The 18,178-nt window shown below is 36.3% G+C and overlaps 1 protein-coding gene across 1 annotated transcript in view; it reads left to right on the top strand.

The window, feature by feature from the left end:
• The window catches only part of TFAP2D (transcription factor AP-2 delta), a 59,867-nt gene that overhangs the window by 29,849 nt on the left and 11,840 nt on the right, over nt 1–18,178 (top strand). Inside the window, exons 6-7 of the mRNA XM_057699847.1 lie at nt 2,291–2,432; nt 9,491–9,604. Of these exons, the coding sequence (XP_057555830.1) occupies nt 2,291–2,432; nt 9,491–9,604 (256 nt within the window). The remainder of the gene's footprint in view (nt 1–2,290; nt 2,433–9,490; nt 9,605–18,178) is intronic.

Genomic DNA, 18,178 nt, shown 5'->3' with positions numbered 1-18,178 from the left:
CATCCAGTTTTGTCATCTTTCTTTTTAAAAAATGGAGGAAAAATGATGTTTTCTACCACAGGAATATAAAAATCTTAACTAAAGGCCTGCTGCTACTTTGAAACGGACTGAGGGGAAAATCATGATTGGATCGTTCACAAAACATTACCTGATCTAATACATTTACCACATTGTCATATTTTTAAATTAAACTGGACTCTTCCAAGGCCTAAATAGGGCTTCTCACATTTTGGGAATGAAAAAAAGTTGTTAAAGACTCAGGGAATGCGTGAAAAGGATGAATTACAACGTTCATGCCTCATAGTAACATAAATAAAAATTAAACACACTTGTATAAGTGCAACAGTCTAATTTTAACGTGTGGTTAATATTTGTACACATGGAAACTTCAAATCAGGGTATTAACTAATATCTGCATAGTCACCGTGGAGCTTGCCATAGCCTAAATGTGCCTTCTGGTCAAGCAACAAGGATGAGAACCCTGCCAGTTCCTGTTAGCCCTGTGGGCATAAATCACATAAATAAACCCTCATTAAAGAGCCCTGAGTCTTGTTCCTTCTTCTCCTTAATACATATAAAAGAAAAATTTTGAGTTAGAAGCTTCTGGGAAAAAAGCCCCACAAACAAATATTGGACATCATTATTCACATTTTTTACAACTAAAAATCCTAAGGGAAACTAATGTACCCAAGAAAAATTTAAAGGAAAAACACTCTTAGGATTATATTTTTTCAGCTCTATGCTATGCTAAAATGTTTTCCTGTTTTCCACTGCTGTTAATATTTTGGTCATTTTTTATACATAAGAGTTTCCCAATCTGAAAGATTAATGTTTCTTTTCTTCTAGAGAAAAAATAGTATCTTTAAGGAAAGTTTCATTCGTATTAACTAGCCTGTTGGATATATCTATGAACTTTTCCTCCTTTTCTTTAGCAATATTAATCATTTTTATTTCTTACTGATATTATTCATCAACTACTCTGTTATTCTATGAATGTAAAGCAGGATCAAATCCTTTGCTTTGGCCAATCACCAAACAAGTGTCATGAGGTTTGGTCATCAAATCTATTTTTTAATTTCTTCATGGCAAAATTTGATTGACTATGTAGCTATTAGATCACATCTCTGTGAGTACCACCTTCTCCTTCTTTGCACTTGTGTCAAACATTTTATCTCTTATTTGCATTTGATACTCGTAATATAATAGCTTGTATTCTATGTAATATCAATGAAATGTCAATGAACATGTACAGACTAGAGATAATGCTTATGTAGATGAAATGTAACTTATAAAGTGCTACTAAGGTGTTTCTGGGTTTGTTGTTACTGTGGCTACTGTTATTGATATGATTGTCATCTTTCTGGAAACAGGGACATCTTCAGTGCCCTTTTGTATCCCCTTTTACTCCTACCTAGCACTGCGCCTTCAACGAAGTAGGTGCTCAATATATATGCAGTGAGAGCTTGCTTTTTTAAAGTTTTAATGGTCAAGTAAGAATTGGCTTGATTGAGCTTTAAAAGTACTGTTGTTTTCCAATTGAAGTCCATGGCCAAATCTTACCTTGCCAATAAGTCATTTTTACCCCATTTCTTAAAAGTTTACTCTGGTTTCAGATTTTGCAAAAGAACAAAAGTTATCATTATACTGTACTTGAGAAGCATTGTATTTTTTATAATGTACCAAAGAAACACTGTACGTAGTACTAAAAGGTACTAAGGCTCACCATAAAGCCTGATAATGCTAATAATATAATTATACAGTATAGTCTCTTTAGCAACATAATGTTATGAAATTGATATAATTCAGTTATTTCCCTTTCCAAAGTGTTCCATTTTCTTTGAAAAATTATGTGGAACTTTTGCCAATGTTTTGATAGTTCTCATGGAAAAGATATCTGAATATTTCAGATACATTGAGAATAGGTTGTAGGCTGGGCAGCAACAAAATGACATGCCTGTAGAGCTTTTCCCCCCAGGGCATTCATGTACAGATCTCAGGTGTTCATCTGGTCTAACGGTCAGAGCCTGGAGGGGAGTCAGAACTCCTAGGCTGTGCTTCTGGTTTTCCCCCTCAATTTTCCACATACCTCTGCTGGGTAAGTAGCTTCTGTTTCTCCATGTTTCCTCACCCTATCCCACCCCAAAAGCTCCTTTCCCTTGGATTGTTTAGAATGAATAGGAAAAATGATCCAACTGACCACAACCAGGAATGAGGGTTGAGGAAAGAGAAGATGCTCCTCTTGTTGAGTTTGGACATTAGTGAGAAGCTGACTTTTATTGTCTGCCAACAGGGGAGGCGTTACACTTGGCTCGAGATTTTGGCTACACTTGTGAAACAGAGTTTCCAGCCAAAGCAGTAGGAGAACATCTTGCCAGACAACATATGGAACAGAAAGAACAGACAGCAAGAAAAAAGATGATCCTAGCTACCAAGTAAGCAGAATGGGGAAGCCTCTTTGCGCCTTCATCCTGTTTTTTTCATTTTCTTTGAATGATGGAAACACTCTAGAAAGCACCCGGTCTCTAAGGGGGTCTCACACACCAGCAGCTAGATGTATTAAACAAGGACTACCCCAACATTGTACCCATAGCAAGTTCTGCAAACTGTATTGGTGATGGAGCTACCATTGACACTGATGAAAGTTCTTAGAAAACCTCTTTAGAAGAGCAGGAACTCCTAACACGGTTAGGAGATGTAGATTGCAGGCAAGTATGCTGATTGGCTGCTGTGTAATATGGTCTAAGCCACTCACTGTACCTTAATAAATGAGGAGAAAGATCTTTAAACACTATAAGTGTTTAGGGAATGTGAAAAAATTGAGGACCCCGAGGCATGAGAGGTAACAGTGAGACCTCTGGGATCAAGGATTGGCATCAGTGCCCCCATTTTTTTCTTGTATATAATTAAGCAAATAATCCTTGTACTGCCCCAGTTGCCGTGCTGATATTGTCAAAAAGAAAAGTTAGAAGGTGTAAGAAAGCTTCTGAAAATTGTAAAAAGTTCAATTAAAATGTGAATTAAAATAATGAGGGAAATGTTGTGGAAAAGGGGAAGCTTCCATAAGATGACTTCAAACTCCGTCAAACTTAAGAGTTCTTTGATAATTAATGAAAGAACTACCATTTACTGTGTGAAAACCCAGCAGAACCTTAAGTACTGCTCAAGTCACATTCGAATTTTCAGACGAGGATTTCCCTGGCAGTGCAGTGGTTGGGACTCCACGCTTCCACTGTGGGGCGTGTGGGTTCCATCCCTGGTCAGGGAACTAAGATTTCACATGCTGCGCTGTGCAGACAAAAGAAATTTAGAAGAAAATCTTTCAAGTGGTAGCTAATTCTTGCTCTCTTCTCTTTACTAAAACAAGTTATTGCTACATATAACTCATTAATAATCTTAATTTCCTAACTCTATATTCAGATTTTAGAACTAAAAGTCCCCGATAGTTAAATGATCATTTATAAATTAGTTTCTTATTTGGGGAAAACTTTTTTTTTAAGAACTTTTATTGAGATTTAATGACAATAAACTGCATATATTATATTTAAAGTGTATAATTTGATATTTTTTTCTTGTTAGTAATGTAAATATGGCAATCCCAATCTCCCAAGTCATCCCACCCCAACCCCCCCCCCGCCGCCTTCCCCACTTGGTGTCCATATGTTTGTTCTCCACATCTGTGTTATTTGGGGAAAACTTTTAAAGAGAAAGTTGATGGTTGTGTTAGGACTTCCTGTGTGGCAGTGGTTAAGAATCCACCTGCCAATGCAGGGAACACAGGTTCGATCCCTGCCCCAGGAAGATACCACATGCTGCGAAGCAACTAAGCTTGTGTGCCACAGCTATTGAGCCTGCGCTCTAGAGCCCAGGAACCACAACCATTGAGCCCATGTCCCACAACTACTGAAGCCCACGTGCCTAGAGCCCATGCTTCGCAGCAAGAGAATCCACGGCAATGAGGAGCCTGCGCACCGCAATGAAGAGTAGCCCCCACTCTCCGCAACTAGAGAAAGCCCCTGTGCAGCAACGAAGACCCAACACAGCCAATAAAATAAATAAATAAATAAATTTATTTTTTAAAAAAAGCATACGGAAGTGTTAGAAACGTTGCTTCTTAGAAACTAATTTTATTTTTTTATTTTTTTTATTTTATTTTCATTTTATTTTTTTATTTATTATTTTTTTGGGGGTACACGAAGTTCAATCATCTGTTTTTATACACATGTCCCCGTATTCCCTCCCTCCCTCGACTCCCTCCCACCCTCCCCGTCCCAGTCCCCTAAGGCATCATCCATCCTCGAGTTGAACTCCCTTTGTTATACAGCAACTTCCCACTGGCTATCTATTTTACAGTTGGTAGTATATACATATGTCTATGCTACTCTCTCACTTCGTCTCAGCTTCCCCTTTACGATATGAATGACTTTACAATATGTTGGCTAAAATGTAAATTTTCTCAAAATGTGTAAAACCAAAGATAAATATTCCTCCTTCTACTACATCTAATGTAACATAGGTCTTTTTACAAAGTTAAGGTTTTATATGGGTTGTCTGCCACCCAGCGGGCTTGCCCGAGAAACCTAAGTCCCTTATTTGGGGTTTGTGCTCCTTGTGGCTGTCACTGTTTGGCTTTCAGAGATATTTATTCATTGCTCTTCTGAGAGTACTAGATAATTCTCTCATCTTGCCCCAAACAGAAGGGAAACAAAGGGTGGTGGCAAAAGAAGAGAAAAGACAAAACAAGGAGATAAAGGGCAAAGGAATAGCAGAAAGAGAGAATTAAGACCAAGAGTTAGAGCAGGAACATTATAAGGGATATAACACTTGGATTTAGAATTTTGAGATGACCTTTGTGCTGGGGAAGCTGCTGAGCACTTGCTAGAGGAAAGACCTAAACCTAGATTTTTTTGTGCAGTTCGTCTCCCTGGGAGAGATGGGGGTCTTCACTTTTACTTTGCTTCCACTCTTTCCCTCTTCCAGTTTTTGACCTAGAGGGGTCTTCATCCGCCATATCTGTGTTTTTCCAGAAGGACCTGAAAGTCCATGTAGTTCGTTAGTTTGTATCCTTAATGTAATCTCAGGAGACTGTAACAACTTGTTACAGATCAAGAGAAATATACAGTGCTAGAAGTTAGGTAGTGTCTCCCAGGTGTTCCCAAAGCATATCATTCTGGCTGGCAGGACTTTACAAACTTCCCAGCATGTATATCCATGTGATACCTCTGAATGATACTATTATCTCCAAATACTAATTATCCAAGAGAAAACACCTTCACATTTTCTACCTCAAAATTACTTGGTTGTGGTTTCATCATGCATATTCTAAGACTTTCACCCCCTGATCCAGAGAAATCCTTCTTCTTGTCATCCTTCCTCCAAGAATGGTTTTCTAACTGTTCACTCCCACCACCCACAGCAAGGCCACAGTTAACATTCCAAACATAAGTTCCCATTTTCTTGGCAATTCTCATCATTTAAGTGTTTGGGAATCAGTGCATTTAAATTGATGCTGAGATTTTGTTTTCACAGATGTAAATGTTAGAAGAACTTGGGAGAAGTAAGAGAAGTACTTTCATATTTGTCAAAGTTATACAGAGACACCTATTTAATAGTAGTGGATTCAGCTAGGGAGTAGTATTTCCCTTTTACCTGGGATCTAAGTAATGTGTGTTATTTTAGGTGCTATTTTCAACTTTGATTTCATAAAATATTTCAAGAACTTGTAATTCTCTTTGACCCCTCTGCTATAGCTGGACACTTGCAGACCATTAAATGTCAAGCAAGAATTGAATTCACTAATTCCAATTACCTTATTTTATGTAAGAGTAAGTAGGCTATAAACTTCTAAAAATTAGGAGACAGACTAAATGTTTTGTCTTTGTGGTTATTTATATCCAATCCATCTTCTTATTAGACCATGTGAAACAAGAATTGAAGAATCAGAGACTATTTAGTCATAGCAAACATACACAATACAAGTAGTCATCAATATAAGCAGATAAATTAAGGGATGTTTAAGAATAGATGCCTTTCTGCAACATAGTAATGGATCCAACATGTGTTCTGAGTGGTTTTTAATTTTTCCAATGGTAAAGCATTGGCTGTTTTCAATTAAAATGTTCAAAGTTGAGATTAAGTAGTCTATATAGACTCTAATCACTTCTAATTCTAATCAGTTCACAAGACTGTGACAGTTGTATCAAAAATATATACAAAATTCAAAATTCTTTAGACGAGAGATCCAACTGCTGATCCACGTCGGCACATTGGCTTACACATTTCTTTTTTACCTCTATGAATAACAGATTTTGTTGTATTTAATTATACTGCCGAGTATACAATCGTATGAAAGGCTCATTGATTATGTGCCGTTAGCCTCCCAATTCTTCTTTATTCCCAGTGCTTTGTTGAGTAACCAAATATTTTGATGTAATTAGACAATTATTTAAGGGGAGGAACAGAAGCTGAATTAGAAAGTTTTTGAAATCTAAAAATGTACCGGACAAAACATTTGATTTATGAAAAACACATTTAAACCTCTTCATTGAACTTAGCACTAAATATGATTAACACTTGATCTGCATTAGGGTAAAGCAGAATCATTAGTAAGTCTTAATTGTTATCACCATAACATTAATAGTCAAAAAAGAGAAACATAACTTTAAATTCAGACATCAGCTAAAAAATTATGTCCTTAAGGACAATGACGTAAGTGATAAAGTTAGAATTTATGATTCATCGAAGATCATCTTATGTTACATAATTCATAATGTGACATTTTGTTTGGAGAAATAAGAGTATTTCTTACTGTAGCTTCATAAATAAAAATTTAAATAAGAATGAAACCAAGCATAAAAATAACTCCGTAACTGTCATAATGAGATGATGATAATTGCCTAAGGGAAATCTACAAAACTGTCATCTGTTTTTAAGTCTGGAGGCTGTCCGAAGTCAGTGAGTTAAGCAGAAGAATCAAATATCAAGGTTGAAAATTCTGAAACTTCTCCTAATACAGCTTCATGTGTGGTATAGTTGAATTGCTGAGCATAAGTTAAATTTTTCCACACTTGCCTTTTCCTCATTTCTTCTTCACCTTTAAGTTTATTGTAAGTTGCTCTATTGTTTAAGCAGTAAGGAACTTGACTTGCCAACTTATAAATTAATTTATTCAATTATCCAAGAAATTCCCATATCATAACACACAAACCTCTATTTAAATTTTTTAATACATTTTAATCTGATAGAAAATTGCAACCAGTCTTTAAACAACTCCAATATTCCTTTGTAATAATGCATCGTATTGATGACCTACCACATAGTAATTCACATTGCTAATCTGAAAAAAGATAGCAAGAGTCTGTATTTTAAAATTTAGTGAGGCATTTTCTAGAAACAAAGATAACAATATATCTAACTCTATTAAATAACATAAAGTGCAACAGATAACAATGTCCCACCACATGTCATCATTTGATACCAACAAATAACATCAATATTTAAAGTTGCTACTCGTTAATTAAAAATAGGCAATACACCTGAAAGTCAGCCAACTGGGTCTAACTCAGAACAGAAAAAGTGAGTTCAGAACAAATATTCTCAGTGGAAGTACACATGTGCAGCTGTTAAAACATGCATTTAGATGCTACATCTGAGACTTAACCAGACATTAGCAGGTGGATATGGAGGGTCCTGTTTTACTTAGAGCAGGTAAAGACTTACCTGTTTATTTGCTTGTTGTTTGGTTTTTCCTTTCCCTATGACCCTCTTTTACTTTCACCTGTGTTCAAAATGAGTAAGGCAAATTCTGTGGACAACACTATATTTGAACACTGGTGTTAAACCTAAGACTCATTGCTCGTTTAAAAAAAAAAAAAGTCTCAAATGATTTCCAGAAGAATTTGATAAATTTGGGGTACCTAATAATAAGGCTTCCCTGATTTTAACTCAGTGATACATTATTTGGGCTTCAAGACATTTTTTGTCACTTTGTAGTAGTTTTTTGGTTAATGACACAAATGCTTTGGAGAGGAAGTAGTGGCTGGGCCCATAGAGTGACATTCACTTGGAATAACTTGATCCTTCTGTACTTGTTTTTGGCTCCATAGGTAATTATAGTCAGGGCTACTTCATTACCTTTTGTGATTGCACATTGTAAATCCAGACAAAAAACCTAATCACTATCATACTAACCTTTGAATATGGAGTGGTTTCACTTAGTTGGTGAATTCTTTTGAGCAATTCCTCAGCAGTCTTTTACTTCACTCTTCAAATTCTGCATTGATCTAGTGTTTTGTTGTTAAACACACACACACACACTGTTCCTTTATATGTTTGCTTCTTCAGAATTATATCTTTTGAACTATGTATCACAAGAGCTTTACTGTTATCCAACAATCATGGTAATATGGTAATTCACTGAAATCAATGATCAGAAATCATAATCATTTAAATTAAGAAAGCAGCAGAAAAATGCCTGTGCTGATACTTTTTTGCAAGAAAACATCTTATGCGGAGTATAACGTAATCATTTTTGTGAGGCTAGTAGACTAAATTGTGGGTAAGTGATTGTCTACTTCAAATATTAAAAATATAAGTTTAGTCCACAAGAGTCTGAATTATAATGAAATACTGGGGAAAGGGATTTCCCAAAGTCTACTTGAATCATGGCTCTGAAATAAACCTATAACTTGATTTAAACTTGTTTACAGATATGATACCCCTCAGAATCACATTTTGGTTTTTTAAAAAGGAATTATTAATTGTGATCCTTTTGTATAGGTTTTTCCTTATACTGAGGTTAATCTATGAATATTCACCTTAAAATGAACATTGGTTTTGTCAATGTTCATGGACTGTTACTCACTTGAAATATTTCATGATTATCCTGTAGTACTCGAGAGCAAAGTTGCTATTGTAACTCATTGTAACATCGTCTGTATGTTGTAGATGGAACTTCAGAGGTTGCTTTATGACATTTTATCCAGTCCTCTTTTAAAAGAGGAAACAAGCCTTTGGAAAAATATCATGGGATGAAATTAAAGCCCCGTTTCAAGAGTTCAACTTTAATTTTTGTTGTTGTGTTTTTCTGTTTGTTTGTTTGTTTGTTTTCCTTGGATTTTTTTTGTTTTTTGGCTACGTTCACTGGGTCTTCATTGCTGTGCTTGGGCTTTCTCTAGTTGTGGCGAGCTGGGGCTACTCTGTTGTGGTGCAAGGGCTTCTCAGTGCAATGGCTTCTCTTGTTGTGGAACATGGTCTCTAGGCATGAGGGCTTCAGTAGTTGTGGTGCTTGGGCTCAATAGTTGTGGCACATGGGCTCAGTAGTTGTGGCACGTGGGCTCAGTAGTTGTGGAACACAGGTGTAGTTGCTCTGCAGCATGTGAGATCTTCCTGCACCAGAGATCGAACCGGTGTCTCCTGCATTGGCAGGCAGATTCTTAACCACTGGGCCACCAAGGAAGTCCCCTCAACTTTAATTTTGAATCTTTTATTTTAGACAAATTTGTAAAGAATTTCAAGACCTCTTGAGCCAAGATAGGTCACCGCTGGGATCCTCCAGACCCACTCCAATTCTAGACCTTGACATCCAGAGACACTTAACACATTTCAGGTAAGACTGATTTTTCAACTTGTTTAGGCTTTCCTTTAAATTGTTAAAACTGTCTTTACTGACCCAGACATGCTTGTAGTCCTATCACAGTTCCATTTAGAGATAACATATATATTTATATGGTGATTGCCTGAATTTTCTGAAATTCCGAGCACCTGAGATCAAATTGTAGAAATAACTAAAGCATGAAACACTTTGGATCAGAAAATTTATATCTTTGTGTGATTTCCAAGAACTCGTGACTTTGAAAGTGAGCACTATTATTTCAAACAATAGCACTTTTAGATAAGGATCCTGAAATCCTTTAAACAGTTCTTTATTTTGATTAGGTGAATTGTTGAATGGACAGATGATATAATAGAAATTAATGGAATATCATAGACTGATTTTCCAGGAGTAATGATTTCTCTGCAGTTAGAAACTGCACATAGTTCTTAAGTTAGACCACGAAAGCATATTTTAAAGAACCCAGGATGTATTATTGAAAGCCTATCTTAAATTTCATTTTCTGAGATGCTTTGGAAGAGAATAGACTATTTTTCTTGCTTAATTTATGCCCTGGATGCAACGTGGAAATGAACATGGTAATTTTTTAGGTGCCTTACAATTGTAAAACTCTAGAATTCTAATACCAACATGATATTTCTCATCAATAAAAATATTTAGCTTCTTTTTATTATTACCATTTAGTTTAAAAAGCAATGCTAAGGAAAGACTAACATACATTAAATTTCAAAATGTTTTCAGTATCCCTCGATGATTACAATGCTTTTGAGGAAGATATCCCATTATACAAAATAATGGATATTTAAGTAAGTTGGAATTTTATCTGCAACATCAGAGACTTTTAAATAGAATACTTAATTTTTCATAAGGTCGCAATGCTCCTGAAGACATAATAGACACATCTCTGAAGACTAAGAGATTTATCTCCTAAAAATGCACCAAATGTAAAGATATGTTCCCAGGACTTTTCTCCCACCATTCAATTGGGTTAGTGAAGGTGAAAGTACTAAAACTGGGAGAAGATATAATTCCCATAAGTTAAGAGCAAAAGACTTTAGAGTCAAGAGAACTATCTTTAAACCCAGACCGCTGATACATTTGAGCTGGGTTATTTGGGGGTAATGTCTGCACTCTTCTCAAGCTTTTCTTTCCCTAGCTTTAAATGAAATAAGAATCCCTCCCTTATATGGTGGCAGTGACCTAAAATGAGAAAGTGAATATAGAGTAAGCATTCAATAAACGATATACTGTGTACTGCACCACTGATCCAAGGTATGAATTGCTCTATCATATCTGCACAAATATTTTCCGTATTTTTATTTGTATACATACTTAATAGATTCATCATTTTTACAGAAGTTCAATTCAGAACTTAATTTGTATACAAGTTCAATTCTGGATTTAAGGAAGTTTGTTGAGTTACAAATTTACTCTAAGAAGGAGCTTACTGTTGGAATACAGAGAACTGGGGCTCTGTATCATGTCTGCTAGGACACTTCCAATCACAGATGTCGCAGCCTTTATTGAACAGCGAGCTGTCCTTCTTCAGGCTGAAAACAGATGACAGCATCAATGGGTAAACTGAATATCAACTACAGTGTAAAATAAATAGGCAAACTATTTGTCTGCTCAGCATAGACACAATCTACTAATTTGTTGATACATTAGTCATTTGCCAACTTAATGCCACAGAACTCTGTAGAGGAAATTTTCATTTCTAAATTTGAGCTGAATGTTTCCTACATGGACTTGATATGCTCTTTGGTTCCTCCCCATGCAAAATAGAGTAACAAGCTAGTCTAGAATTACCCGGAGAAGCTAGTCTGATGTTTCCCAGACTAGAGCTAAATATATGGTAAATTGTGCCTCCCCATTCTCAGTAAAAAAAGAGAGATTATATTTTGGGTATAAAACTCTGAAGAAGACATATGGCTGCACATTCTTCATCACAACAATTTGAGACGTATAACTATATCTTAAGACATTTAACATTACATGGTATATCTACTTATAAAAGTATCACCTATAAGACTTTGGTATTATTATTGATTTGTTGAGTAGTTTGCTATCAGAAAGTTGTGACTCCCATTTATTATGCTTTTTTAATGTTTGTCAGATATTTTTCATTTTTTTTTTGCTTTAACTACATCCTGCATTATTTACTTAGATGAAACCTTCTGGATTTCTTAATGGCAGGTAGTATGATGTTAAAAATCACTTAACCAAAATTCATTGTACAGCAAATTTCCTTAAGTATATCTTTTTAAAAACTGTGGTTAAAAAAAAAAAAACACTTAACACAACATTTACCATCTTAACCATTTCTAAGCGTACAGTTCAGTAGTGTTAAGTATATTCACATTGTTGGGCAACCAGTCTCCAGGACTTTTTCATTTTGCAAATCTGAAAATCTATAACCAATAAACAACAAATTTCCCCTTCCCCCCAGCCCTTTGGCAGCCACCATTCTACTTTCTGTCCCTATGAATTTGACTAAATACTTCATATAAGTAAACTCATACAATATTTGTCTTTTTGTGATTGGCTTATTTCACTTAGCATAATGTTCTTAAGGTTTATGTATGTCACAGCACATGTTAAATTTCCTTTCCTTTAAGACTGAATAATATTCTATTGTATGTGTGTACCACATTTTGTTTATTCAGTCATCCATTAGTAGATACTCGGGTTGCTTCTACCTCTTGGCTATTATGAATAGTATTGCTCTGAACATAAGTGTGCAAATGTCTCTTAGAGATCCTGCTTTCAATTTTTTTGGATGTATGTCCAGAAGTAGAATCACTATATCATATGGCAGTTCTATTTTTATTTTTTGAGAAAATGTCATATTGTTTTCCAATGTGCCTGCACTATTTTACATTCCCACCAATAGTGGGCAGGGTTTTAATACCTCCCCCTCCTCACCATCACTTGTTATTTACTGTTGTGGTTTTATTCGGGGGTGGGTAGTAGCTATCCTAATGAGTGTGAGGTGATATCGTATTGAAGTTTTGATTTGCATTTTCTTAATGATTCTGATATTAAGCATCTTTTAATATGCTCATTGACCATTTCTATGGCATCCTTGCAGAGATATTTATTCACATCCTTTGCCCATTTGCAAATCTAGTTATTTGCTTTCTGTTGTTAAGTTGTAGGAGTTCTTTATATATTCTGGATATTAACCCCATATTAAACATATGATTTGTAAATATTTTCTCCCACTCTGTAGCTTGCCTTTTTATTCTGCTGTGTTGTTTGATGCACGGAGGTTTTTGATATAGTTCAATTTGCCTATTTTTATTTTTGTTGCATGTGTTTTTGGTTCATATCCAGGAAATCCCTGCCATGTCTAATGTCATGAAGCTTCCCCCACTATGTTTTCTTATAAGAGTTTTATGGTTTTAGGTCTTATGCTTAGGTATTTGATTCATTTAGGGTTAATTTTTGTATGTGGTGTAAAATGTGTGCAACTTCAATTTTTTGCATGTCTTAAACAATAGTCTTTTAAACAAAAGTTTTAAACATGGTTGACATTTCCAACTAATATCCAAATTTAGGTCTCCTGATGTGAACCAAATTTAAATGTGTGTTTTTTGGTTTTTACTACGCATTTATTAAAAGTAGCCTCAATAAAATAGGACTGTAAAATCAGCTTGTTGCCTGACCTTGGATAAAGACTCCACACTTTAAAAGTGTAGCTCATAAACCTGGCTTCACAGTGGAATTTCCCTTAGAGCTTTTTAAAATTCTTGAGGCCTAAGAAAGAAAAAGCCCTCTGTGCTTTCACCGCTGAGGGCACAGGTTTGATCCCTGGTCAAGGAACCAAGATCCCACAAGCTATGCTGTATGGCAAAAAAAAAAAAAAAAAAAAAAAATCTTGAGGCCTAGAGTACACTTTTATTTTATTTATTTATTTTTTTAAATTTATTTATTTATTTATTTAATTGGCTGTGTTGGGTCTTTGTTGCTGCACACGGGCTTTCCCTAGTTGCGGCGAGCGGGGGCCACTTTTCCTTGTGGCGCGTGGGCTTCTCATTGCAGTGGCCTCTCTTGTTGCAGAGCACAGGCCCTAGGCACACGGGCCTCAGCAGTTGTGGCACATGGGCTCAACAGTCGTGGCTCACAGGCTCTAGAGCGCAGGCTCAATAGTTGTGACGCGGGGGCTCAGTTGCTCCGCGGCACGTGGTATCCCCCCCAGTGCAGGGCTCGAACCCGTGTCCCCTGCATTGGCAGGTGGATTCTTACCCACTGCGCCACCTAGGAAGTCCCACTTTTAAAGATCTGATTCAATAGGTCAGGTGTAGGATTGGACTCAGGCTCTGTATAATTTGCAAAATCTGAAGTTGATTCTGATAGTAAGCATTAAGAACCACAGTCCTAGGATATTCCAAAACTATTATCTTCTTTTTCCTTGGAAGTGAAACAGTTCTAACTCATTTTTAAAGTGACACTGAGAATTATGCAAAGTTCTGTCTTATATACTAATGAATTAAAGAGATTCTACATCTATTACCCTGCTAATAATCTGAGCAACAATGTGTTGGCATGGAAGGTGTCGCTTTCATAATTTCCTACTGAGAGCAGTAACTTAAATTTGATAGAAGCATCAGCTCAAGAGAAGAATGAGTTTGAAAGGAAGCATATCACATCTGACGTTGAAAATAGTCCAATGGCAGAGTCTGATTTTCCTCTGTTTTTGCTGAGTGCTGGCTGGGAAAGAAGTAAGGAGAGAGTGCGACTGGATAAGCATAGAGACAACTCTAATTAGTAGCATTGACTTGTGCTGCTATTTTATTTGGTCAAAATCTCCTTCCCAATGCAAACCACTTGAATTACACCTTCCAGGGTGGCTGATTTGGTTTGGAGGATTATGACTTACTTTTAGCAGATTAAATATGTCCAGGTAGAGCTAGGAAATGATCTGACCTTGTAAAGCCCAGATAACTACTTCCAGTTTTCTGTGGTAGCTGACATATCGGGTGCTCTGGGAAACTGTGGGCACAGCAGTGACCCTTCTCATGATTGACTCACAGCCTGGAAAGCTGGTTGTTTCTATCAAAATGACAGGAGGCAGGTTTATTCGTTATTTATACTTTACTGAGTACCATCCAAAGTGTATATTGCTCTAGAGAATATAGCAGACACCACAACACCTACTGGAAAGGGGAAGACAATTGATTGAACTCTGCAGAAGCCCCCAGGGACACAGTTCCCTGGAATGGTGATGGCAATTAGACCGAGGTGGCATGGGAACAGACTCAGCTCAGATAGAAACCAGAGCCCTAATTTTCTGAAATGCTAGAAATTCCCTTCTTTGAGATCTCAAGAAATTTTAATAACTTTTCCCTTCTTTTTGTCTTATGTTCTCAAAATATTTTTGAATCTGATGTCAAGCAAAAGCACTTCGAGAAACATAAATAAGGGGAGGAAGTTAGACTATTTTTAAAGCTCAGTTCAGAGAAAACAGCCGATCAGGAAAATGAGGACGTTTTCTTTCTCAGCACCCACTTTGAAAGCCTGATACTTTGTTGTTTCTGGTATTTTACTGTGCTAATGGCAGGTGGTGCAAAGATGACTAAAGGATTGTCCTATCTTTAAGAACTTCTTATGTGAAAGACAGTTACATACAAAGACTTAAAATGTATGAGAGAGTTTGTAATAGAGTGTTAATCAGAGTACAGGTAATTACCTGGGGTGATTAGGAATGGATTTCCTCTTTCTTTCTTTTTTTTTCTTTTTTTTTGTACTGTAAATTTTTTTTATTGAAGGATAGTTGATTCACAATATCATGTTAGTAAAAAAAAAAAAATCATGTTAGTTTCAGGTGTACAGCACAGTGATGCATTTATACATACATATATATCTTTTTTTTCTCAGATTCTTTTCCCTTATAGGTTGCTGCAAAATATTGAGTATAGTTCCCTGTGCTGTACAGCAGGTACTTGTAGGATTTCCTCTGTCTATCCAGAGTACTTAGCACATAGTATGTGCCCAATAAATGTATGTTACTAAATATAGATTACCATACTAACTCTATTAGGTCTTGGATATATTTTCCTCTGGTTCCTTCCCAGGACCGTGGTGTTTTAATTGGACCATGGGCTGGGGAAGTGAAATGATCAACATGCTTAAATCCTTCTATTTGAGTTACTAGGTGTCCTGACATCATGTCTTCTTAGAAATAGACCCCTGTACAACTCCCATAACACTCTGGAAACAAGAAATGCACACACTGTCCCAGATATATGTGTTTGCTGGTGATTAAATTTTCATCATCGATTCTCAGTATTGGAAGGCCCCTTAAGATTCCCCCTCTCCTTCAACATTTGGATCTTCTCTCCAACATCCCTGTCAAGTTGTCACCCATTCCAGGCTCGAAAACTTCCAGTGATAGGCTGTTCTTTTCTCACCTCGGCTTCCCTTCCGTGTCTGACAACTCTGTTAGAAATGCCTTCCTTCCACTGAGGCAACATATGTCTCCCTAACGTCCCACTTCTTGGGGGCCCTACAGAGTCCGTTGAATCCTGTTTCCCTCCCAGTTTCTAAAGGCAGCTCGCATGTCTCTCTGAATATTCTCTTTCTGGGCTGTTCATCCCCCCTTTTCTTTGTGTTCCACGTATGACATGCATTCCAGTCAACTCAGCTAGTACCTTCTGAGTGCTATGCACTTGGCAACACACTGAAGATACGATGTGTCTCTACTTAAATGTGAGCACATTTTCTCCAAGGAGCCTAAGATGTGTATGGTTTTTCTTTTTTTTTCTTTTTAATTTTCTTGGGATGGGAAAATGGCAGGGAAGGTAATCAAGAGTGGGTGATTTTATTAATCTTGTGAAAGCATTTTTAGTGTCAGAAGAGAAACAAAAATTTTCAACTAAATCTTTAATCCTCAAATAAAACATCATAAAATAAATTACATGACTAGGCTTAGATTTAAGAAATAGAATTATTAAGACTCCTTCAGGGTGTTCTGCCAGTTCAAGGGGACTTCGAAGACCATTTTATTTAAAAATATCAGAAATAATAGGCCTGAATTGTGAAGGAAAAAAAAATCTTATGTTTTCCAAACTTAAGCTCCTTTATGTAAGGCTGAACTTCAACTTTAAAACTTTAAACTCCAAAAAATGCACTTGCATTCCCAACTGCAAAGAAAAACATATCTGTAAGTGGTCATGTCTTGTTCACTACTTAAATAAAAAAGGACAGTCTGTATTTACATAAGAGAAAAAAACCAGTTTCCCTTGAAGTAAAACTTTCAATAGAAAAAATGTAGAATAAAAAATTAAATAGGCAACAGTTTTCACTTCCTTAGCAGCTAAGTGGAACCGTGATGCCCTTCGTGTATGAATCTACATTGAATTACTTACCTTCATTTAAGGTTAAGCAGGAACTTAAAGTGTAAAGTAGTTGAGAATATTTATTGTACTTCACAAGGTGCATGCCCCAAACCAAGTGCTATAGGAGATACGGACATAAAAGCATCTATTACAGGTCATTTGATGACATTTTGATAGATTTTTAGGTTCAGCACATCGGAGACTAGTATTTCAAACAAGAAAAACCAGAGGCAACTGTTTCTAAGAAAAATGTGTAGACGTTGTCCCCTAACAATTTATGTGAATAATTTGGTACATTCTTATTTAAATAATTTCTATTTTTGTTGATCTTTGGATTAGGGGGGAGATAGCATGAAATCGTGGGACGTACTCAGAATGGATGTCAGGGGGTTTAGCTAAGTCTCCTCTCGGTTTCCAGGTGGAAAGTTGTGGATTTAGAGCAGGCATTTACCAGTCTGGCCTCAGCAGGTTCATTAGATTGACAACAGTTAAGCTGGAGGATCTCTAAGGCTCCTTCTAGGCTTCTTTACTCCATTCTCCATTTACTGCTAAATCAATAATTTATGCTGTGTTTCCATGTGATCTCATATCTTCTCTTTTTTTAAAAATTAATTTTTATTGGAGTAGAGTTGCTTTACAATTTGTTAGCTTCTACTGCACAGCAAAGTGAATCAGCCACACATATGCATATACTCCTCCCTTTTTGATTTCTCTCCCACTTAGAACACGACAGTGCTTAAGGAGAGTTTCCTGCGCTATACATTAGGTTCCCATCAGTTGTCTATTTTATGCATCGTATCGGTAGTGTATAAGAGTCAATCCCAATCTCCCAATTCCTCCCACCCCACCCCTTTCCCCCTTGGTATCCATACGTTTGTTCTCTACATCTGTGTTTCTATTTCTGCTTTGCAAATAAGGTCATCTATGCCATTTTTCTGGATTCCACATATATGCGTTAATGTATGATATTTGCTTTTCTCTTTCTGACTTACTTTACTTTGTATGACACTCTCTAGGTCCATCCACATCTCTACAGATGAACCTCTTCTCTTTATATTTTAGCAATTTGTTCATTTAAAAAATCAGTTGTTCATAGAAACTAAATATTTGGTGGTGAGCACACTAGTGTATACAGAAGTAGAAATATAATGTGCATGTGAAACTTACATAATGTTATAAACCAACATTACCTCAATAAAAAAATTCCCCCCAAGGTCAACAGTTGACT

The sequence above is a fragment of the Hippopotamus amphibius genome, chromosome 11 (assembly GCF_030028045.1).
Source record: "Hippopotamus amphibius kiboko isolate mHipAmp2 chromosome 11, mHipAmp2.hap2, whole genome shotgun sequence".
Classification (NCBI taxonomy): Eukaryota; Metazoa; Chordata; class Mammalia; order Artiodactyla; family Hippopotamidae; genus Hippopotamus; species Hippopotamus amphibius.
Note: the sequence above shows the minus strand (reverse complement) of the source record. Positions and strands in the feature narration are given on the sequence as shown.